Source organism: Vulpes vulpes, chromosome 13 (assembly GCF_048418805.1).
Source record: "Vulpes vulpes isolate BD-2025 chromosome 13, VulVul3, whole genome shotgun sequence".
Lineage (NCBI taxonomy): Eukaryota > Metazoa > Chordata > Mammalia > Carnivora > Canidae > Vulpes > Vulpes vulpes.
In genome coordinates, this window is record NC_132792.1 from 90,865,168 (window position 1) to 90,891,343 (window position 26,176).

General features: G+C 33.5%; 1 protein-coding gene across 3 annotated transcripts in view; it reads right to left on the reverse strand.

Annotated features, from left to right (window-relative positions):
- Positions 1 to 26,176, reverse strand: part of SMCHD1 (structural maintenance of chromosomes flexible hinge domain containing 1) — a 214,707-nt gene that overhangs the window by 122,537 nt on the left and 65,994 nt on the right. For all 3 annotated transcript variants that reach the window (XM_072735040.1, XM_072735041.1, XM_026005880.2), the window contains 11 exons: positions 25,803 to 25,937; positions 23,298 to 23,525; positions 21,414 to 21,562; positions 20,208 to 20,296; positions 19,507 to 19,625; positions 16,358 to 16,525; positions 12,656 to 12,781; positions 10,657 to 10,736; positions 10,268 to 10,425; positions 8,720 to 8,835; positions 7,631 to 7,695 (listed from right to left, as the gene is read on the reverse strand). In XM_072735040.1, coding sequence (XP_072591141.1) covers positions 7,631 to 7,695; positions 8,720 to 8,835; positions 10,268 to 10,425; positions 10,657 to 10,736; positions 12,656 to 12,781; positions 16,358 to 16,525; positions 19,507 to 19,625; positions 20,208 to 20,296; positions 21,414 to 21,562; positions 23,298 to 23,525; positions 25,803 to 25,937 — 1,433 coding nt within the window. The remainder of the gene's footprint in view (positions 1 to 7,630; positions 7,696 to 8,719; positions 8,836 to 10,267; positions 10,426 to 10,656; positions 10,737 to 12,655; positions 12,782 to 16,357; positions 16,526 to 19,506; positions 19,626 to 20,207; positions 20,297 to 21,413; positions 21,563 to 23,297; positions 23,526 to 25,802; positions 25,938 to 26,176) is intronic.

A 26,176-nucleotide genomic window follows, 5' to 3' on the forward strand; every position in this document is an offset into this window, starting at 1 on the left:
GGCAAATCGAACTCCAATAAAAAATATACAAAAAAAGATTATTTAAAAAAACCCATTATGCCATCTATAAATGATCATTTAAAATATAAGGACACAAAAATAATGAAAAAAAGATATTTATACAAATACTAATTCTCATGATCCCTAAAGTGGTTTCTGCATGTCACATATGTGGAAAGTTGGTATACTGTTACCAAAGCAGACTTCCAAGCAACAAGCATCACTAGAGAAAAAAGCAGATACTTCATAATGATAGCGAATTCAATGTGTCAGAAAAATATAATAACGTAAGTCTATATGTAAAGAATAACACAGCCTTAAAATGTGTAAACACTAACAGAACTAAGAGGGAAAATAAATTCACACCCATAATGGGAAATTTACCACATGGCTTTAAAATATATATACATGGCAAAGTTTAAAATACATAGAAAAAATTTAATTACAGAAAACTGAAACACAATAATTACCAAATTTTGAAGTAATGAACATAACACTATTTTATATGCAGTTCATATTATTGTCTACTATATGGAATATGTTTATAAAAACTGATCATATGCACATATTACAAAAACAATTATCAGTCAGTTTCACAGGAATGAAATTACACAGGGCAGGCTCTGTGACCATAGCAGAATTAATCTAGAAATCAATAGCAAAGAGTAAGAAAATCCCATGATTTAGAAATTAAACAATATACTTCTGAAAAATAGCCATGGGCAGAAAATGAAATTAAAATAGAAATTAAAACATATTTTGATCCAAATAACAATGTAAAAACTCTTGGAAAATTTATAGCTTTACATACATATATATGTATATACAGGCTGAAAATAAATGTGTTAAATAATCTCAAAAAAAAAAAAAAACAATCTCAAGAAGTTTTAAAAAGGTAGAAGTTGGTTCTTTGAAAGACCTACAAAATTTACATCTCCAGGTATGATTAACCAATTAACAAAAGTACAAATAATTTGAATGAGAGATCACTAGAGTCTACAAATTGTGAACAACTTTTAAAATTTAGCTAAGGCTGACAAATTGAAAATTGTAATTTACCAAAACTGAGCAAAGATGACACAGGAAATACAAATAGTCCCGTAACTGCTAAATTTGAAGGAACTGAATCCATTAAGTACAACCTTCCTCCCCTAAACTCCAGGCACAGATGGCTTCACTGATGAAATCTACCAAACATTTAAGGAAGAAATAATGACAACTCTCACACAAGATCCAGAAAATAAACCAAGACTTAGGGACCACTTCTCCCAGTTACTGTAGTAAGGCATATATGACCTAGATTCCAAACCTAAAAAGAATATATAAGACAGTATAGGCAATCTTGACCCATTAATGTAAATGTAAAAATTCCAAACAATTAGCAAAACAAATCCACCAACACATTTTGGTTATGGGCCATGATCAAACTGGGTTTACTCCAGTAATGCAAGACTGGCTGAATGAACATACAGAAAATTAATGTTCTGCACAACTCAGTACATTAAAAAAGAAAGCAAAAATATGACATATTACTTGAATAGGTGATGAAATGTAATGTCAGTTCATAATAAATAGAAAATTTTCTTACTAATGATTACAAAGAACGGTCTGATAAAGATACCTACAAATGAAATTCAGGATTGGGAATGAAATTAGGATGATCACTCTCATCATGTCTATTTAACATTTTCCTGAAGGTCCAAGCCACTGCAGTATGGCAAGAAAAAGAAAATGCACAATGACTAGAAAGTAATCAACCTATCATATATTCACAGACATGAATGTGCAAATATTTTGAAATCCCAAAGAATCTGAAATTAAAGAGGCTAGGAGAGATGCTGGCTACAATGTGAGTAAACACAAATCATCTAGATTTCTGTAACAACAAACAAAATAAAAAATTTTAAAGGATTTTTTTTAAAAAAAGATTTATTTATTCACGACACACACACACACACACACAGAGAAAGAGAGAGAGAGAGAGAGAGAGAGAGAGAGGCAGAGACACAGGCAGAGGGAGAAGCAGGTTCTTCGCAGGAGCCTGATGTGGGACTTGATCCCGGATCCTGGGATCACGACCTGAGCCAAAGGCAGCCACCCAACTGCTGAGCCACCCAAGTACCCCTTAAAGGGTGTTGTTTAAAATCGCATCCAAAATATTAATTATCTAGGCATTATGCTGAGTGAAATAAGACAGAAAATTACAAATACTCTATTATTTCTCCCAAATACTCTATTTCACCCATATGTAGAATCTAAAAACCTCCAATATGTAGATACAAAGAAGAGATTGATTATTGTCAGAGACAGGGACTGGGAGATGGAAAGTTTCAGTTAAAAGGAGAATAAGTCCTGAGGAAGTAATGTATAGCATGGTAACTATAGAGTTAACAATACTATAGTGTTTATTTGAAAGTTAAAAGAGTAAATCTTAAAAGTGTCCAATATAAGAAAAAATTTTGTTGCTATTAAGGTGATGGATAGTAACCAGACTACTATGGAATACATCTGGATGGATGGATGGATATATATCTCTCAAATCATTATGTTGTACACTTTAAATTAATACAATATTATATGTCAATTATATCTCAATAAAACTGGAAAAGATATCAACTAATTAAAGATTAACCTAAGGAAAAATGTATGACACCTTGTTTCAAAATTTTATGAAATGATGTAAGAGAAAATAAAGAAATTTAAATAGAGGAATATGAATACTGTAAGATTGTAAGATTTCCCCAAATTTTTACTGAAACAAAAATCCCAACAAGTATTTTTTTTTTAAGGATTTTATTTATTTTGAGAGGGAGAGAACGTGAACAAGAGAGAGCACAAGTGGCAGGGAGGCACAGAGGGAGAAGGACAAGCAGACTCCCAGTTGAGCAGGGAGCCCATCACAGGGCTAGATCTCAGGACCCTGAGATCATGACCTGAGCTGAAGGCAGATCCTTAATCAACTAAGTCATCCAATAGATATTGTTATTAAAGCTGTGTTATTGAATATTTGATAATCTTATTCTAAATTTACATGGAAAATAAAGGGTCAAGATACGCATGAAGAACAAGGTTAGCAGACTTGTTTTATAAGATACCAAACTTATCAAGAAGGTATGGCAAAATATACAGACAAAGAAATCAAATGGAGTAAAATGTACACACATTTGGACATAGGATTTAAAGATGGCATTGCAAAAAATCGATCTCAAGAAATAAAGCAGCCACAACTGTTTATATAGTTTTATACATAAAAACAAATGGCCCACTTTTAATATAACTCACAGCATTCATTAAAAATATTAATTCCAAGTATTACTGTAAAAATTATAATTTAAAAAGTTTACAAAGTTAGGAGTGCTTGGTTGCAACAGAAGAGTACGCAACTACTGATCTCAGGGTCATGGGTTTGAGCCCCACACTGGGTGTAGAGATTACTTAATTAAAAAAAAAAAAAAAAAGTTAACAAAGTAGATGCAAAACCCTGCTCACAAGCTTAGCCTTTGGTTAGCATTTGTGAACTCAGATTTTAGAAAGGTTCCCACCATTAACTGCTAAGAGTGATTCACAAAGCTTAAACTGTTTCTACAAATAATATGGCTTATGCCAAACTGTTGCTTTCCTTCTGGGAATCTGAATTCTGATATGTGCAGGCAGAGGACCCTTATACGAAAAGCCACCTAAAAAACTCTGAGTGCTAAGTCTCTGATAAAATTACCTTGGTTGGCAGCATTTTTAACGTGTTATCATAACTTGTTGGGCAATTAAGCAAGTCCTGTGTGACTTCACTGGGAAAGACCCTTGAAAATTTGTGTATGTTTTCCCTTGGACATTGCCCAATGCATCTTTTCCTTTCCTGATTTTGCTTTGTATCCTTTCACTGTAATAAATCATAGATGTCTGACTATAAATAGACTTCTGTGAGTCCTCCAAATCAATCATCAAACCTGGGGTGGTCTCAGGAACCCTCAACACAATTATACAGAATAGCTTCAAGGCTTAAATGTAAGGAAATTACTTCTTAAGGACATTAAACGGGCTACCTAAAAAGGAGAAGATTAACAAGTTTGATTATATTAAAAAATAAGGGGGATCCCTGGGTGGCGCAGCGGTTTGGCGCCTGCCTTTGGCCCAGGGCGCGATCCTGGAGACCCGGGATCGAATCCCACGTTGGGCTCCCGGTGCATGGAGCCTGCTTCTCCCTCTGCCTATGTTTCTGCCTCTCTCTCTCTCTCTCTCTCTGTGACTATCATAAGTAAATAAATTAAGAATAATAAAAGATTAAAAAAAAAAATGAGGACTTCTGTTCAAGATATCATACAGTCCAAAAGCAAGGCAATGGAATAGGCAAAGATGTCTAACAAAAGGCTTATCCCCAGAATATATAGAGAACTGCTACAAATTAATATGAAAAAGAAAACTCCACAGAAAAATTGATAAGCCATAATGGCACTTCACAAAAGATTATCCAAATGGCGAATAAATACACTATGAAAAGAAAAACACAAAACTAAACTTAATATCACTACATACCCATAAGAATAGCAAAACAGGAAAGACTGATAAAACCAACTGTTGGGGAGAATGTAGAATGGGAACTTTCATAACTGCTGGTAGGAGTATAAATTGTCATAAACACTTTGAAAAACTTCTTGGCACCAGCTAAGAAAGTTAAACATACACATAATCTAAGATCTAGCAATTATCCAGCAATGAAAATGAATGAATTTATAGCTACAAGCCATGAAATAGATTAAGTTATAATGCTGAGTGAAAGAACTTGTATATAAAAGATAGTACATATGAAGTTTAAAAATGGGCACAACTGAAGAATTTGGGGATGCAAAGAAAACCAACTCAGGAGAGAGTTTAGTGTGTGAGTGTGTGTGTACGTGTAGCAGGAAGGAAGAAGGTAATGATTGGGAGGGGCACAAGGTGGGGCTTCCCAGGTCCTGGCAATTGGCTTCAGTAGTGGCTGTACAGAAATTCACTTTGGGAGAAGTCATAAAACTGCATATCTTTTTAAGTTTATGAATTTTCTATTTGTTTTTAAAGGTTAAAAAGTTGAGATTATATGCAGAACACCAAACACAGTGACTGGCACACATTAAGAATGCAAATATTTTCATGTATTCAAATATACCCAATATATGGAAATATATTTTATTTGTATAACTGACAGTGTACATGATTTTTTAATATCTTTCCTTTTTAACCACTTTTTAAATTTCATTTTTTAAATTGAAATACAGTCGACATACACTATTATATTAGTTTCAGGGGTACAACACAGTGACTCAACATTTATACATATAAAAAAGTGACTACCACCACAATAAAACTTACTACCATCAGTCACTGTACAAAGTATTTACATATTAATGTAAATACATATTAATTATATATATCCTCTAAGCTACAGACTGCATCCTAATGTTTTATTTTATAATTGCAAGTTTGCACCTTTCAATATCCTTTCCCTATTTTGCCCATCTGCCTACACAGCAGAGATTTTTGTTTAAGATTGACCGATTAATTGAATTGATTGAAAGAGCAAGCAGGGTGAGATGTAGAGGGGGAAGGAAATGAAGAATCTCAAGCAGACTCCTGGGTGAGCGCAGAGCCCAACGTGGGGCTCAATCCTACAACTCTGAGCTAAGATAGGTGTTTTTTAAGTCCCTGTCTAGTATGTTTGCCATCAGGGTTTTCAGGAACAGCTTTGGCTGACTTGTTTTTTTCCTATGAATGGCGGATACTTTTGCTATTTCTTGGTCTTGAGGTTTTTATTTTAAAAGCTAGACTTGGGGGCAGCCCGGGTGGCTCCGTGGTTTAGTGCCGCCTTCAGCCCAGGGCCTGATCCTGGAGACCTGGGATCAAGTCCCACGTTGGGCTCCCTGCATGGAGCCTGTTTCTCCCTCTGCCTGTGTCTCTGCGCCTCGCCCCCTCTCTATGTGTCTCTCATGAATAAATAAATAAAATCTTTAATAAAATAAATAAATAAAAACTAGACTTGGGTAGTTCCAGCCATTCTTCAAATACTCTCTCTCCCTCTCCCTCTGCTCCTAACCCTCAACTTGTACTCTCCCGTCTCTTTCTCTAACAACAACAAAACACAACAAACACCTATTGTAAAGATGCTCAAAGAACTGAAGCAACATGTGGAGAAAATCAAAGTGGTATAGGGAAAAAATGGAAATATCAATAAACAGAAAAGCTGACAAGAAACCAAAAACAAATTCTGGAGCTGAAAAATACAGTAATTGAAGTGAAAATTTCAGTACAGGTATTCAAAGGCAGAGCTGAGTAGAAGAAGAAAGACTTACTAAATTTGAAGATAATGGATATCATAGTCTACAGAACAGAAAGGAAAAAGAACTGAATAAAAGTGAACAAAACCTGAGGGACCTTTAGGACACCAGCAAGTATCCTCTCACCAGGGGAAGAGAGAGAGTATTTCAAAAGGCAAAGACAATGAGAGAATATGGAGAGCAGTTAAGAGAGAAGTGAATCATTACACACAAGGGATTCTCAAGAAACTGATCAGATATCTCATCAGGAAGTCTAGAGGCCAGAAGGCAATGGACCAATATTCCAAGTGCTTTAAAAAAATATACTGTCAGCCAAGAATCCTATATCCAGCAAAACTGCCCTTGAAAAAGTGAGGGGAGGGCAGCCTCGGTGGCTCAGAGGTTTAGCACCGCCTTTGGCCCAGGGCGTGATCCTGGAGACCCGGGATCGAGTCCCACATCAGGCTCCCTGCATGGAGCCTGCTTCTCCCTCTGCCTGTATCTCTGCCTCTCTCTCTATCTATCTCTCTCTGTCTCATGAATAAATAAAATCTTAAAAAAAAAAAAGAAAAAAAAAAGTGAGGGGAAAATTAAGACATTCTCAGATAAACAAAAGCTAAGTAAGTTCATTATTTCTAGACCTGGCCTGTAAGAAATGTTCAAGGAAACACTACAGAGTAAGATGAAAGAACAGACAATAACTCGAAACTACATGGAGAAACAAAGATCTCAATAAAGGTAAATACACAGGCAATGATAAATGCCAGTATTATTGTAACAATGTTTAAAACTGCATTTTTTGTTTTCTACATGATTTAAGAGGCTAATATATTTGAAGAAACAAAACTTAGTCTAAAAGTTAAAAGAACATTTCTCATTTAAAAATAAATGAAAGAAATCCTGGACATAGTCTATTCAAAACCAATTTTCCTATTTCAAAGTAGAAGTCTAGAGTAGAGAAACAAAAATTCAAGTGAATTAAATTCAAAGTCATATAGTTAAACCATAAAAAAACTAGTTCAATCTGTTTTAATTCATAAAATTTAAGCTTTGAACTACAGAAACCTCCTATATAATAACATAAAGTGCCCTGACAATGTTATTTTTTTGATGACTTTGTTTTGAAAGCTAATATAACTATCACAAGTCTCTCTCCAAACCATTTTACAAAGCTTACAAATAATATACACATTTTCTCAAAATACTTCCTGAGAAAAATTAAGAGATACAAACATATTCTTTTCAATCATAAATTATTTTTCCCAAGTTGAGCAGACAAGTACCATCAAGGCTGAAATCACTTTGTAAACATTATGCACAAAAATATCAAATGATTTGAGAAATACCTGAAGTAGAAACAGCCATCTTCCTTGTCATTATCTTTTATTTTATTACAACTAAATGTTTCTGCCTAGAAAGGAAGTAGGGGTGAAGGTGGGGGAAGGAGAAATCACATTTAACATATAGTATATTCAGGATGAAACTTTATATTATCTTTCCCAAATGCAAATACAGGTCACATCTGGATTTATAAATACATACATATCTTTACATGCATTTTAAAATTTAATAATGGGATGAGTCATGATGATATACCATTATTAAAGGGCACAAAATAGATCTCTATGGTGGTGACAGTATGGGACAGTATAAATCTAGGAAGCTAGTTTCCTAAACACATAATTAAAATGAATCATAAATCCTGAAAGGCATTGTTAAATTAAGACACTCTAATATGCTTTAGCTTTCAATTTTAGGTTCACAGTGTCCAATATGGTAGCCAATAGCTCCATATGGCTACTGAGCAACTGAAACATATCTGGTTCAAAAAGAGATGGGTACAAGCATAAAATACACAGGAAATTTCAAAGAATTAGTAACATATACGGATGTAAAATCTCATTAATAAATTTTAAAAACTGAGTATACACTGAAATAGTAATTTGATGTTAGGTTAAAATTAAATTAAAATTTATTTTTCTTTTTACATTTTTAATGTTGTTACTAGAAAAATATAAATATCATGTGGGACTTGTATTATATTTCTATTGGACTGTGCTCTTTTAGACCTCAAACTGTTCTCATCACTCCACCCCCCTTCTCTATCCTGCAAGTGTATCAATCATATCTCTTTACTATCTCATTGTCAATATTATCTCTTAGTGGTATTCAATGGCTTTTTGCCCTATGCCACTGTCCTTCAGATAATTTTAAAGTGTAATATAGCTTAAAAGTTTAAGAAATATCATAGTGTAGGCTGCTTTTTTCGAAAGGCACCAACACTTAATTTTGAGACATACTGATATATTTTTAAAATCTCAAGTGATGACGCAGGTTAATGTCTAGTTCTCTAGTATATTTAATTTTAAGTACATTTAATTTTAAGTTAAATGTAAGAGCTAGTTTAAACTTTGATAATGCTTTCCAGAACTCACATTTGCTGGTGGTCGGTTCCCACTGTTAGACAGCTGCCACATTTTCATGGAAATACGTGCTGGATTAATATTTTTAATGATACTGTCATCTTCAGAAATAACAGTAATCATAAAATCTGTCATGATGAATATTAAAAATTATTTTCTAGTCCATTTAATGGATTTGGTTAAATAACTCTATGTCTTAAAGTATATAACTTGTTTAAATATTAATAATGAAATTCTGAAGAAAACAATCAGCATTCCCCAATCATGTCTATAAAAATGTACTAATCACAACAGACAACTCTCTCTAGTGCTAAGTCTCCTCCAGAAATGAAACACATACATCTTTGCTATTACTAGTCCATTGTCTTATTTTCAGTCTGTAATGCTGTAAATTCTACTAGGCAAGACCAAAGGTTAGACTGGATACTCATATTAAACCTAGGTTTAAGGCAACTGGTCATAAATCCTTATGCTTTATATATTCTGGGAATATAGTGTTTATTTTCTTTCATGATTTTTTTTTTTAAAGATTTTATTTATTTATTCACGAGAGATACAGAGATAGAGACAGAGACAGGCAGAGGGAGGGGAAGCAGGCTCCATGTAGGGAGCCTGACAGGGGACTCAATCCTGGGATTCCGGGATCACACCAAAGGCAGACACTCAACAACTGAGCCACCTTGGTGTCCCTCTCTCATGATTTTTAATAGCATAGGGTAGCTAAACTATTATTACATATAGTATTCCCCTTATGTTTATCATTCATTTGGTACCCATATGATAGATATACTTTTTTGATCACAGGAAATAGGTCTTATCACCCAAAACAGATTCATAATTATGACTATAAAGGTTGTATATATGTAACTTATTAAAAATGATTAATTTTTTATTCTAAATGTTTTGCTCTGCTTGTTTCTATTCTTTATAATTATGTATAGGAATTTATCCATTCAAGAAAACAGAGGTCTTCAATGGTAATGGTAATGGTAATAAATACCATTTCCTATTGACTTGGCACCTGCCGCACTCCACTGAAATTATTTGCTTAAGAGTCTCTTGCATTAGACAGTTCCAATGATGAATACGACAATTTCCATTGAGGTCTAAGAGCCCAATTTGTTCTAGAGCATCTTTAATCATAAATTCTGATGTGATGTATTTTCAAATTAAGTTAAGCAATCCTAGTTCTAATTTGGTTGAAGATGACATTACAACCTATTTAGTAGAGCCCCCATATTTCTTGCCACTGCTAAATGGCAGAACTTTTGCACAACTTCACAATCCAGTGAATGAACAATTACAAACTCAATTACAACAGGCTCTCAGTTTATGTAGAAACTTTCAGTTTATTCTTAACCATTAAGGGGAATGAATATAGGACACAGAGATGAAAGAAAACAAAACTAAGACAAACGTACTTTCTTTGCCATTTAAAAGACTATCACAGGCTTGTTTTTTTTTTTTTTTTATCATGCCTAACATAGAAGATAACTTATTCCTTTAATGTAAAAAGCAAATTATCATTACAAATTTATTTGAAATTTGTCACTTACTCACCAGTGAAAATACCCCCTGCTAGAAAGGAAGCATCTTTGTCATATTTAACATTGAGACGAATAGGTTTTTCAGGGTCTGGAAGAATCATTAACTTAATTATAGGTCCTTCTATGATATTCTTGTTATAGATGGCTCTAACATGCATCATATGTTCTCCTCTAACAAGGAGGGGGAAAAAAACAGACAAAGGGTTCAAATTACATTAGTTATAACTTAAAAATTGTGAGACAATTTACACAAAGTTTAACTCATTTAAAAAACCTCTTTATTCCTGTTTAGTTCCATCCCCTTCCACTAAATAGAAGGCTAATTATTACTCTTAACCTTAACAAGGAATAAGAAACATCAATCTCTATAATACTAACAACTATCAAATTTTTGGTTCTTACCTAGGGGCATAAACACTGAACACTCCCAAATTAGCCCTGCCCCTTTCATCTGTTTTATGCTGTTGATTTGAAGGCGTGAGCTAAAAACAAAACAAAACAGTAAATTAGAAAATTCTAGAGATCAAATTATTTTCCTCTATTACAATGTTCCTTTACTCCATTACTATTTTAAAAGTTACATTTGCATACACTTTTAAAATCTTTAATGTCCTAATCTGAACTAGTAGAAATAACGTGATACATAATTACATAACCCAAAGGACTATAATCACTTATCTTTACCGATTAAACTACAATTTAGTGTATTTCTGTTATTAAGTTGCAGAATTCAATGTTCACTGTTTCAATAACATTCATATTTCAAGTGACGTTTGGTTATATAACCACTGAAGGCATATTCCAAAACTGGGGGTTGAAGAGAATGGCACAGGTGAAATAAACATAAATATATGTTTAAGCCAAGGCATCGTAATACTACTATTATATTACAGTATAATACTACGTTATACTATATACTGTTATTGCATCTTTCTTGTTATGTTTACTCAGATGTGCTTCTTGTATCTGTTGCAGTTATGACTCTCTCAGTGATGACCAAAGTTTACTTTCAAATGACTAAGAATCAATGGTACTAATCATTGGTTAGAAGAATCTCTCAGCTTTCTACAAATGCTTCTCTAGAAACTAAAATAATATTCTTATTTGTGGCAAAAAATAATCAGTTTTTCTTCTAGAAGCAAATATTAAGAATAAAAGTGAATTTGTAAACTGTTGTAGCAGAGTATCAGACTCTTTCCTAAGCCCTAATTCCTATTTCTGCTTAATGGAACCTAAAAATTAGGTAATTATGGTACATGCAAACAAAAAAGGCAATAGTTACACAAAAATGAGAAGGAATATCAAAATGACAGAATAAAATCCTGTATTTGTACCCATCTCATTTACTCTCTGATCCACTCTCAACTCATTTTTCTAAAGCAAGGCTTCTATTTTAGCTTGTATAGCAAGCAATATCATAGTCTCTTTAAACAGTCTTTAAGAATTTTACTATGAAAATAAGTCCATGTGGATCACAAGCCATTCTTGGCACTTTAATCTTCCAGATGATATAGAAGATCAACTTGTCAGGTCCTGGAAATCTCTGTTAGCATTCTTATTGAACTAATTAATGGAGAACTGAATATTTACATAATATCAACTGTTTTCATCCAATAAAATTATAAAATGTTTATAGAGGGATACTTAAACCCAGCTGAATATAACCCCAGGAACTTTCCATGTTGCTGGGTAACAACCTGACTGGGACAAATTAATTTTCTTCAACAGGAGGGTCTGTGTCAAAATACAACTTTGCAGCTGGCAGCTTCACCTATTTTTCCTCATGGGGGGCCCTCCAACTCTGCAGTAGGTGAAGTGCCCACCAGAACCTAAACAACTGGCTACCCCATGGCTCATGTAAATAGGTGGTACCTAATCTTGGACTTCTTGATATCAAGCACTATGTTTACCCCCAAATGTTACAAGGCCATATTCATGCTTGCCCCATACCCTAGAAATACAACTTGGTATCAGTGTACCAGCTATGACCAGGCCCTGGTAGCTCTCTGTAAGTATGTAGAGGACAAGTACTCACACGACTCAGCTTGTAAGGTTTTTGAATATTACTTGTTCCTTAACCCATACTGCAGGTCATTCTATTTGCCTTACTCACTTTCTCAGTGTTATCTATTTATCCTATTCTGAAATTCAAATATTATTATTATGTAATATAGCCACTCAATCATAACTATAGAATGTTGCCCCTTGTTACATTGCTTCCAAGATAAAAACTTTACTTCCTCAAAATAATTATCAAAAATCCTTGATTTAAACTAAACAATAATAATAAAGGTTATATAAGGCTGTATTTTTTAAAATATGACATCTAATAACACTATCATAACAATGAAACTCAAAATTTTAAGTAGAAGAAAATTATGTAAAGGATATTTAAACCTACCTTTAAATTGTTAGCTTTTATGAGACTTATTTTAACTTGTGATACAGGTGCTGGATTATCCCACTGATCACAAAGCTGAACAATGAGAGGATTCTGTAATTCTCTTCCATTTATCACTGGAATGGACTAAAATAGATATAAGTATTTTAAGAAGCACTAAAACATATGTATCAAACAATGTAATTACTACTTGTACACATGTTAAATGATTAACTTTTATCTCTGTTCTAGTCACAAGTGGCTTCTGTCATCAATTGAACTTTTGAAAGGCAAATTATATGTCACAAGTGATCATCTTCCTATAGAAATTATCAATATAATAAAGAAAAAACAGCATTTGACATTACTGGCTTTTTTTTTTTTTAAGATTTTATTTACTCACTCATGAGAGACACAGAGAGGTAGAGGGAGATGCAGGTTCCCTGCAGGAAGCCTGATGTGGGACACAATCCCAGGACCCGGGATCAGGACCCGAGCCAAAGGCAGAAGCTCAAACACTTAGCCACCCAGGCATCCAACATTACTGGCTTTTAACACATTCTTAAGTTATTTATTAGAATGACTTTAATGGAAATAAAAGCCTATCTTAGGTTCTCAGATGTAGTACTGGCTGTTATAGTTTAGCTCCTCTGTCAATTGTCAGTACTCTGCCATTCTACATGAAGCAGTAATACACAGCTTTGTAGTGCTCCTTAAATAGGACTAGTCACTGATAATCTACAGTCTTATTGGTTTAAAATACTTCCTGTTTTTTACCTCCTTTATGTGAGGCTTGTGTAATGCTGGGAATTTGCCTGTTGACCTAGTAATACTGAACATATGAAAGGAAACACATTGTTCAGCGAGAAACCTGATAAAGTTCCAATCTAATATGTCAGATTTTAAAAGTTAAAAAAAAAAAAAATAGAAAAGAAAAGAAGATGGGAGAGAACAAACTAGTGATAAAGTAAAGCTGATTTATCATCTCCTGTCAATAATGATCCCTGTGTTTCCTCCAATCACAGGGAGGTTGTTGGTTAACAAATCACGTTATATCAGGAAGGGAGACAGAACATAAAGACTCCTAACTCTGGGAAACGAACTAGGGGTGGTGGAAGGGGGGAGGAGGGCGGGTGTTGGAGGGGAATGGGTGACGGGCACTGAGGTGGACACTTGACGGGATGAGCACTGGGTGTTTTTCTGTATGTTGGTAAATTGAACACCAATAAAAATTAATTAAAAAAAAACAAAAAACAAAAAAACAAATCACGTTAGGAGGTTGCTATAAGTGGGAAAAAAATTAATAATCTGTTTCAGGCAGAACTTAATTTTTTTTAAAAAAAGATGCCCTTGAGACTAGTTTGGTTAAAATGCTTGACTATATTCCATCTGCCAAAGTTTATTAAAAGCCCAAATTAAAAAAAAAAACTGATGACAGTTTCCAAATGCAAACATATCCTGGTACTTTTCCTTTTTTTTTTTTTTTTAAGTTTATTTATTTATTCATGAGAGATCCAGAGAGAAAGGCAGAGACACAGGCAGAGGGAGAAGCAGGCTCCATGCAGACAGCCCAATGCTGGACTTGATCCCAGGTCTCCAGGATCATGCCCTGGGCCGAAGGCAAGTGCCAAACCACTGAGCCACCCAGGCTGCCCTGTGGTACTTTATTCATAATCATGTTAATTGTCTACACATCAAATAGTGACTAATTTTAAAGAATATTCTTTATTTTTTTAAAGATTTTATTTATTTATTCATGAGAGACAGAGAGACAGAGAGAGAGAGAGAGAGGCAGAGACAAGGCAGAGGGAGAAGCAGGCTCCACAGGCGCAGGGCGCCTGACGTGGGATTCGATCCCAGGTCTCCAGGACCATGCCCTGGGCTGAAGGCGACACTAAACTGCTGGGCCACCGGGACTGCCCAAGAATATTCTTTAAAAATAGCTTATAGCCCACACTTTTAGTCATAAAGTTATCTGGGAAAAAGTGGAAAAAGCTAGTATCCAAAATCGAATGTTCATAAATACAAATCTGCCCTCTGCCACTTTTTAGTACTGGCATGGAATTTAATGTTTCAGGATTTGAGTTTCTTCATTTATAAAATAAGAATGATAAAAATACATCATGTTAGGGTTAAATGAGAAAAATATATAACATTTATGTATATTTTTGTCTATTTATCAGCTAGTTGGCAAATCAGTTCCCCTTTTCTACTTCAGATCCTGCTTAGGGGGAAAGTGGGTCAAGAATTAATTAGGAAATTTTAGGAAGACGAGATATTCAATGATTACTTTTATAGCCTTATCTACATATGTATATCTGTGACAGAACAAGAAATTGGTTTGTCTTAAAAATTTCTGGATTTCTACAGTCTACAAATTAATCTTTTTTTAAATTTTATTTTATTTTATTTTTTTTATTTTACTTTTTTTTACAAATTAATCTTTTAAGAAATTTGAGTTAAGCTATCATTATTTTTGACATTCCTCAATACAAAATCATATTAAAAGATGGACATGCCAACATTTTTCCACCTCAAAGGTAAAAAATTATTTCATAATATAATAAACAAATCCTTTATTGACATTACTAGGCACAAAGAACATATTAATTTATGTAGTATAAATGCTCCTAGATAAAAATAAATGCACTGGCTTTTCAGTAAAACTCTTCAGTCGACACAATATCACAGAAAAAAATTCTTAATGCTCACCGTCATCACTTGTTATTTTAAACTCACAAATCAAAAAGGGCAATCTCAAACTAGGGCACAGGTAATGTAAACTTTTCTTAGATGATCTTCTCCTTTAATAGCATAATTTCACTCATTACCATGGTGATATAAGCTCATTTCCCTTTAGAAAATAATGTAAGCTTTCATACCAACAGGTAAAGGCCCTGTTGGACCAAAAACAAATACCAAAATCTAAACTTTTTAAAATCGGAATTCTAAACATTTAGTTAAAAATTCAACACATTTAACAGACAATTGCATAATCAGTATTTAAGTTTTAACTACCTGCATAGAAAGGCATACTTCTCAAACTCCAGAGCAAACATTTAAGATAGTAAGACAGAATAATGAAACAAAATTGGGAAAAAATAGTAACTGTTGAAACTAGGGGTTCATTATGTTATTTTCACTTTCAGATTTATAAATTTCTGCAGTAAAATTTTAAAGGTGTGAATTACAATATTTAAAATAATTTTTTTTTTAAATTAGAATTCCAGGGGTCCCTGGGTGGCTCAGCAGTTGAGCGCCTGCCTTCGGCCCAGGGCATGATCCTGAAGTCCCAGGATTGAGTCCCACATCAGGCTTCCTGCATGGAGCCTGCTTCTCTTGCTGCCTATGTCTCTGCCTCTCTCCCTCTGTGTCTTTCATTAATAAATAAATAAAGTCTTTAAGAAAAATAAAAAATAAACTTAGAATTCTAGTAAAATTATCATACAGTGTTACATTGGTTTCAGGTATGCAATCTAGTGATCAACAATTCTGCACATTACATAGTATTCATAAGTATTACACTATTTTTTAACAAATGAGAACACAGGTGATGAATTAACTAATGAAGTATTCAGAATAATATTATTTTGTCCTTTGTTATTATTACTATTGCTATGTTATTACTTTGACAATAAAATATATCTATGCTGATCCACTGACAATCTGAAAGTAATAAGCCATGTGATAATAAATTTTTAATCAAGGCAGAGAGTTACTTACCTCCTTTAATTCTGGCCAGTCTATAAGGAGAACTTTTGCTGGTGGTCCAGAAATTAGCTGCACTCGAATAAAGTCAGAAAATTCACGCCAAGTAAAACAAAGATCCTTATTTCCAGGAGGGCCTGGAATAAATTTGATGCCTTTTACACTTATACTTTGTGTATTTTCCTAGTGAAGAAAAGTAGGTTGAGAAAAGACAGGATATTATGCTTAATTAAAAAAAAGAAAAAAAGAAAAAAAAGAAAATTTTGTAATTTACCAATATGCATATAGATATATTTCTGCATAAAACAATGACAAATACCTTGGACACATACCAATACTGGCACACTATGAAATTCATTTCCTTGAGAAGTGAAACTGAATTTCTTTTTTGTGAGGGAGAGATCTAAAAGGTTCTGGCTATGTCCTTTCACCTTATATTTTTCTAATGTCCTTCTTATTTATATGGTCTTTTTATTCCCCAAGTAGCATATGCTGGTTTAATACCCTTTGCAGTTGTTCTTTCCTGCTATTTGCAAAATTCTTTACCAACCTGCATGACCTCTCTTTTTATCTCTCATACAGGATACCATGATTAGAGGGTTTCTCTGACCACCCCACATAATGGCACTGTTTCCATTACCCCATTTTATTTTTCTTATCACTCACTTCTTACCTGCTGTATGCTCTTCCCATTATAAAGTGATCTCCAAGAAAGTAAGGGCTTTGATTTGTTACTGCTCAATCGCTGGTTCACATCATGTTAATGAGAATCAATGAAACTAGCCTATAATTTCTGCAATGTGATTGAATGATAAAAACTAATTCCATACTGGCAGGAGCACTATACCATTCATATTTTAACAATGACCATTAATAACTTTGTCATCTTAAATTTCTGAGTACAAATCCATTCCATCAGATTTTTAAAAATCAGATTTAAAATTTCATGTTTTACATTCTCAAACAACTGTTTGTACAATATTTTCTGTACAAAGAGATGGCAAAAATAATTAAAATTAATTTCTACCCAAATCCCAATGAGCACAGAACTTTTCAGTATTTGGAAAACAAATATTCATTAATAAAACATACTGAAAGCTGAAAATATGTAAAGTCTAACCTAGAATTCCACATTTATTACTGAAACACCAAAAGCCCTTTCAAAGATATGATTTCTTTTTTTTTTTTTTTTAAAGATATGATTTCTTGTTTAAGTCCTCTTCGAGGTTATTTCAGTTTTACTTCCAATCTTTTTTTTTTTTTTTTTAAAGATTTTATTTACTTATTCATGAGAGACACAGAGAGAGAGAGAGACAGGTAGAGACACAGGCAGAGGGAGAAGCAGGCTCCATGCAAGAAGTCCGATGTGGAACTCGATCCCAGGATTCCAGGATCATGCGCTGGGCCAAAGGCAGGTGCTAAACCACGGAGCCACCCAAGGATCCCCTTTACTTCTGGAAAATCTTGAAGATGAAATTTGTATATGCATTTACAAATTGTAGATGAGTCCAAACAGAATTAAGTATAAAATTGTGAAAGGCACTCTTTAAGGTCTAATTCTGAAATTATCAAAGGAATGTACTTTAGAATAGCAGTACATTTTATGTAAATGCGGAAATAATTTGAAGAAATGGTGACATCTTAAAACTACTTACTCCCCCCCCCCCCATCTAAACCCCTATTTTTTAAAAAACTAGTTTTAAAACAGAAGGCTCCATTTCTTCTGCAGAGACTGAAAGGGAGTCAAGATAGTATATACCAGTTGTAAAATGACAACCCGAAGAAAGTAAGTCACCTTGACTAAAGAATAATGAGCTATGGGAGGAGAAAGGTGTGAGCTTATGCTTCAGTGTAATACCTTAGATATTTTAGGCCATACTGGGGAGATGAAAGTCTATATTTACAGCATTAAATGCTGACAGATCTTGATAGGTGGCATAAAATGAGAATGCGAAATTCACAATGACAGAAAAAAATGTGAAAACAAAATACATACAACCCTTCTAAGGAGTTATACTATAGAAAGAAGAGAAATAGAGCAATAGATGGACAAAGCATTAGGGCCAAAGGACGTTTTGGTCAGTATGAGGGGGAAAGGAGGGTGGCAATTTGTTTTTTAAGATGTGAGATATGACAGCATGTTTACATCCTGATGGGAATCGAACAGATGGGGAAGATTGAAGATATACGAAGGCAGTTTACAATTTAGGAGAAATTACTGAATGCAAGGTTGGGTGTCTATGTATAGAGATTGTTCATGTATAACAGCAGAAACATAGTTATCTTCTGATTTCAGATATACATGGGATGAAGATAAATAATAGAAGAACCTGAAAGTCGGACACTAAACTTTACCTTTGTAAAGTAGACAAAATATCATGAAAAGTTCTTCAGCACTGCTAAGATACAGTGAGTTGTGTCGAACAGATTAGTGAAAAAAGAAACTCTAGAAAGGAAGGGCAACAAAGAGGCTACTCTTGTGATTATTTTGTCAAGTTAAAAATGTAATGGAGGCTCTAAAAGGAATAGTTTTAAAAAAGCATTAAATGCTCTGAATGGATTCAACTTTATTTGGCCTTAGAATTCCTTCCTCCTCTCTCATCTTCTCTGGCCTGGCAGGTTCCGTAAAGGCCCAACTCAAAAGACATCTTTTTTTTTTTGCCCAAAAAAATTTGTCTTCAATCTCTCCAAACAGAATACATCATGTTTGCTTGCATGTTTTAAAGAAATAATTCCACTTTCGTTCTTATTTTTCAAGCTAATCTCAACTCCACAGTTGCAAATTTGCCCAATTAGTTTTTTCCCCAGCCTCCTATTTAATGCAGGACGTAAGCACTAAGAAATTTTACTAATCGTGAAAAACTACCTCTATATACACATGAAAATATTTAGAGATAAAATGATATCACGTGTGGAATTTGCTTCAAAATGATATGGTAACGGGGAAAGTGATGATTATTGAGGCTGAGTGATAGGAACACAGAATTACTTCTGCTATTCTATTTCTTGAGTTTAAAGTTTGTCATTACAAAATCTTCTTTAATGCCTTTTATGATTTTGCATTGTAAACACCAAAATCAAACTTATTTTATTTTAGTTTTTCCCCAAATTTTGTTAATTGTAAACCAATGGTCTAAGCCAACTGCTATGAAAAGCAGCCATACCTGAAAGGTAGTTTTCAAATGAGAGCTATCAAGTCCAATCCCAGCAATTCCCAAGGCAGATAAAGAACTTGGTGAAAATGCTTGAATCTGATTTCCATACTGATCTGTAACTATTACAACTATATAAAAAGAAAAGTTTAAAATCAAACTTTTATCTTTTAATAAAAGATATAAATGTCTATAAATACATTTATATACTGAAAATTATGCTTAGAAAACCACTAACATTGTTCTCTTATGTATTTTATAAAAAGTAATCATACCTGTTTCTTTTATAATAACCACCAAAAAATAAAGCCAAGAATCTACTTAAGTATATTTATATTTATGTTTAATATGGTGTTAATCAGATTCTTCACCATCAATATTTGAAGAAAATAACTTAGTATTATGTAATATTCTAGATATAAGAAAAATCTAGGACTCCACTGATACATTTACTTTGCACTTTTAATATTAACTATTATTATTTCTAACAAAAGCCAGCATTTTCCCATGAAACTATTTTTGCCAAACTGATTTCATAGTTATGTCAGCCTAGGCAAAGACCATGAAAATACAGCAATCTTTTCCAACAATGGATTTTGAACCAATAAATATATATAAAACTAAGGTTTTCCTTTCAGATCGTGTATGCCAAAACATAAATATAACCACATATTATATAAGTATTTTAAAGAAAAAAAGCAGACCATACTAACCTATTTCTCCTTGAAGCTCTTGGCCCATCTGTACTGTTTTTCCTCCTTTTAATTCACATTTTAGATGTTTAGGTTCATCAGGAAGTGGTCTGAAATTAGTTAACAAGTTAAAATTAGTTATGCCACTGACTGTAGAGAAAAATTAGTTTCAATATGCTAAAGAGTAACATATATATATTTAACACTTGGTTTCTAAAACTTAAATACAACACTCCTCCAAATATCTCAATTTATAGATCACTATTAACCCAAACAGAAATAGAGAAAAGACAGCTTGCAAAGAAGTGATAAATCATAACATCTATGCGAGATTAAAAGGAATTATGAAAAGGGAACTGAGAAAGAAAAGGCAGGTCGGTAAGAATAACTCATCATCAAGAGATCAGGCTGCGGGTAGAGAGTACTATATCTAAAAATTTTATCTCAGAGGCGCGTGGATGGCTCGTTGGTTGAGTGACCAACTCTTAACTTCGGCTTGGGTAATGATCTCGGGATTGTGAGATCAAGCCCCACATTGGGCTCTGTGCTGGGTGTGGAGTCTGCTTGGGATTCTCTCTCTCCCTCTCACTCTGTCCCTCCCGTCTTATACACATGCTCTCTTAAGAAAAAAAATCTCAAATATGGAGCCTGGAAATATTATGAAAATGGATGGAAGAATTCAGTGAATGAGCTTTCTGGAAGAGGTGAGCAAGGAATTGACAGGTCTGGGTGAAAGGTTTTTTTTATATATATTTGCATAAGTCTTCTCTTTTTCTTTTAGTAATACTAGGTCTATCTGGACTCAGGTTTAAAAATCATCACTAGGAAATGAAAGAATTTTTCCTTGTGAACAACATATTGACTGGTCATACTGTTACCTTTTATATTTTTCACATCTGTCATTTTACAGGTGTTTTCACTGCTGCTTGCACTAGAGGGGTTTTCCTTTATTGACAGTTCTAGATTTTACAAATACCAGAGAGCCAATTAAGCACAGAGTATATAAAAGAGTAAAATACAGGACTGAATTTAACCAAAGAGATGAAAGATTGATGAATTAATCACTATCTCCAGTGAAGTTTTATTCCAAAAGACAACCTACCACATATTTCATAAAAATTACAATTATTTTCTACATTAAAAACAACTTTCACTAGTATGCTTTGGATAAAAGCATTTTTCTTATATGAATTTTGAAATACCTCAAAATATAATATTCCCACAAACCTTACTGTAAATGCACTTTCCAAAGACACATGATCATCTTGGAATGAAACCTGGCAATAACGCATATCTTTCACAGATGTTGGTACTTGTACATCAGGAAGCAGACCTTGTAGCAAGTGTTCTTTGTTAATCTCAGGAGTCCAATTAACCTAAAAGAAAAATTATATTATCTAAGAAAAATATAAAGCTTAGCCTAAGGTCCTCCTACTGCCACTTGTCTTACTGAAGAATCAAAGTTAAATTATAACTCATCCTCCCCACCTCCCTTTATGACCATAAATGGTGGTGGTTTATTAATAAGATTAAGAAGTTCCTTCCTTTCTAAAGACTCCACCGAAAAACCAGTAGAAGTAATAAACGAATTCAGGGAAGTGGCAGGATATTTTCCCAGAAACTGGTAGTATTTCTATTTGCTAATAACAATGTATAGAAAGAGAAATTTTAAAAGCACCATTTTCAACTGTGCCAAAAAGAATAAAATACTTAGGAATAAACTTAACCCAAAAGACAAAAAACCTAAACTCCAAAAACCATAAAACACTGATGAAAGAAATTAAAGATGACACAAACAAATGGAAAGATATTTCATGCATGAATTGGAAGAATTCATATTGTTAAAATGTCCATATTACTCAAAGATTTACAGATACAACGCATTCCCTACCAAAATACCAACAGCATTTTTCAAAAAGCTAGAGTAAGTAACACTAAAATTTGTATGGTATCACAGTAGACCTAGAACAGCCAAAGCAATCCTGGGAAAGATCAGCAAAGCTGAAAGTATCACAGCAGCAGATTTGAAGACCTACTACGACAAAGCTGTAGTAATCAAAACAATATAGTACTGGCACAAAAATAAACACATAGATCAATGGAACAGAATAAAGACCCCAAAAATAAACCCATAATTATATAATCAAGCTATGACAAAGGAAGTAAGAATATGCAGTGGGGAAAAGACAATCTTTTTCCTTAAATGGTGTTGGGAAAACTGGACAGCTACAAGTAAAAGAATGAAACTAGACCTCTTTATAACACCATATATAAAAAATAAACTCAAAATGGATTAAAGACCTAAATGTGAGACCTGAAACCATAAAAATCCTAGAAGAGAACACAGGAAGTAATTTCTCTGACACTGGCCATAGCAACATATTTCTAGATATGTCTCTTAAGACATATGAAACAAAAGCAAAAATAAACTATTGGGATTAATTTTGCACAGCAAAGGAAACCATCAGCAAAACAGAAAGACAATCTACTGAGTAAGAGAAGATACTTGCATATGACATATCCAATAAAGGGTTAGTATCCAAAATATATAAAGAATGCATAAAAATTAACACCAAAAAAATTCCAGTCATTAAAAAATGGGCATAAGACTTGAATGTGTCTCTCCAAAGACGACACACAGATGACCAACAGACACATGAAAAGAAGCTCAACATCATTCATCATCTGCGAAATGCAAATCAAAACCACAATGAGGTATTACCCTACACTTACCAGAATGACTACAATAAAAAACACAAGTTATGACAAGTATTGCTGAGCATGTGGAAAATAGGGAATCCTTGTGCACTGTTGGTGGGAATGTAAATTGGTACAGCAATAGATAAAAGATAAAGATACAGCTAAAAGAGAATTCCAATCTTTGGCTTTTGTTAAGTTCAAAATCATTTTTCTAGGTATGAACTTGTCGCATACGAATCACTCACATTTCAATCTAGTGCATGAAAGGGATTGTTATTTAGCCTGGAATTTTAAATAACAGTATTATTTTTCTGTGATAAGCTTCTTAAAAGCTACCCTAGAAAACTTCTTGTTCAGAGCCTGATAATCATAAAATGACAGTTCTTCAAATAACTAATCTGAGATACTTACTTTAATTTTATCTGCTAAAGTTGATGTTATATGAATTTCTCTTTCTCCTTCATCATACATTTGAAAAATAAGATTATGCATAGTATCGCCTGCTATCCAATTAACCTCATCCTGATGTTTGATCTGGATTGCCTTTTGTCCTTCTACACTGAATATCTGTAATCTTGCAACATGGCTACTAGGAAGCAACTTAATAGTCTTCTCCACGGGCGCCACATCTTTACAGCTCTAGAAAAAGAGAAAAACACAAAAATATATTGAATGACATCTGAAGTTTTAAAAAACATATTACTGGGCTTTAATTTAGAATTAAGGATTTATTTCCAATGCTACAGAAGATCACCTTATACACTGTTAACATTCATAAGTTTTGTCATTAAGAAAATACTATAGGGAGGCCTGGGTGGCTCAGTAGTTGAACATCTGCCTTCAGATCAGGGCATGATCCCAGGGTTCTGGGACTGAGTCCCGCATCGGGATCCCTGCAGGGAGCCTGCTTCTCCTCCCTCTGCCTGTGTCTCTATCTCTCTCTCTCTGTGTCCTTCTTGAATAAATGAATAAAATCTTTAAAAAAAAAAAAAGAAAGAAAGAAAATACTACTAATAACCATATTTTACACCATCAAGTTATAAGTAATGACAGTGGCCATATTCTTAAAGCCGAAAACTAGCACATTTGGATTTAAAATGATTCTCTTCCTCTCATTTGGAGTCACATGACAGATTTGGTGACTAGCATCTATAAACAGGAATAAATATATAAAAAATTAAGAACTTCCCATAAAATCAGAGACAAATAGTTGCCATAAAATACACTATTTACACTGAAGCAATACATTGGTGTAAATGAATAGGCTGTTTCTTTATTTATTTTTAAAGATTTTATTTATTTATTCATGAGAGACACAGAGAGAGAGAGAGAGAGAGAGAGAGAGAAAGAGAAAGACAGAGACAAAGGCAGAGGGAGAAGCAGGCTCCATGGAGGGAGCCTGATGTGGGACTTGATCCCAGATCTCTGGGATCAAGCCCTGGGCTAAAGGAGGCGGTAAACCACTGAGCCACCTGGGCTGCCCGGCTGTTTATAGCCTAACAAGGATTCTAGATGCACTAAAGGCTAAGCTGACACATTTACAATTTATTATGGGCACATCAAGGCTCCACATTATCAGTAAGAATGAGCTGGATTATGCCAAATTGGTTTTAAAGGCATAAAAAACTAAAACATAAATTATCTAGGTTATAGTGCATTCCACAAGGTACACAAAACTCAAAATAAGCCTAAGCCTAAAATATCTTTACAATCTTATTTAGCTCATTTCTCCTTCCTCATCCATTTGCAGTCATTTCTATTTAAGCCCATCTACATGAATAAAGACATATACAAAATTCCTGAATATCAGGAAAATAACCCATCCTCTTTTACAAACATTTTGCATTTACATGATTCAAACTCAAGTCAATGCCTTTGGATAACATTTTCTAACTACATATTATAAGGTATACTTTGATCTTTGTCCTACCTGATCTAGATTCTTGGTCTTCTGTTGCTGCTTTATAGGATTTATGCAATTCCTAATGCCTGTTACTCTTTGCTTACAAACCCAATTCCTCCCTAAGTCTATGTCTTTCCTTCCTGAAGCTTCCTGATCTTTTGCGAGACAGCACGCTCAAAAATAAGTTGTCCACATTACTGAATTTTAAAAAATGAATTTAACAACAACAACAACAAAAAAGCATAACAGGTATTTGAAGGTTATCAATATAACCAGCTTGATCAGAAGCAGAATGAAGAGTCATCTCATTCTAATGAAAAACAACAACAAAAGCTGTCTTTTACCCTTCTGAGGCTCAAGATATTTTAAGTGATGTATATTTAGTAGGAAAGCATCAGTTAATCAACTGATTAGGTTAGGTTATTCATCATCTACCACATCAATAATGGAGAAATCACATTTAAATATTTTACTTAAGTATTTGTTGTCCCACTTTGCAATCTTAGGAAATCAACTGCTCACAACTGCTTGCCCTCCTCCAGGCTGGCTTCACCTTCCACTATGATGTATTATTATCCAGTAACAAGTATCCTAGTAGTACATTACTATAGAAATCTCTTTTAAGTGACAATACTAACCAGATATTTATTTTTTAAATTATGCATATAAATTAAGTGTTTATATATCTTTTAGTGGTGGTTTAGCAGGTTTTCTAAGGAACAGTGTAAATATATAAGAAACAAAAAAATAAAACTGACATATAAATGCCACGTTTTAATATAAGAAAAACGATAATTTTAGGACTATGTAGTTAGTAGCAATAGGTATTACAAAAGATTTAATCAAGAATATTACTAATACAAAATGTTACTATACCATTTCATGTTGCCTTTTCTTAACTTTAGTTAAAAGAACCACAAATACTTCATTTTAAAAAGTCAAATGTTACATAAAAGCTATTTGAAATATTTATATGAAAACAATATTAATATCAATGAATAGTAACAACTTACAGGTATTTCAATTTTTGCTTTAAGAGTCTGGTCTTTTTTAATGTTCTGCACTTGAATTGCAGATCCTGTTAAAATACTGGTCCCAGAACTGCTGCAATCTACAACATACACTGGAAGGTTTGGAGCACCTAAAAACTTTTGAGAACATACAAAATAATTTAAGACTCCAATCAAATATAACAAATTATTCAATAACTGTTATTTAAATTTTCAAATAATTCACTACAGCTACTATTTCTGGCCATAAATTGGAAAAACTGGAATAGAATTCACCAATATTCTAGACAATTTTTGAATGAGAAGAGTAATTTTCAATAATTCTACATAAATTTATGTCTTCTGAAACACCAACCTCCTCAACCACTATTTTTTTT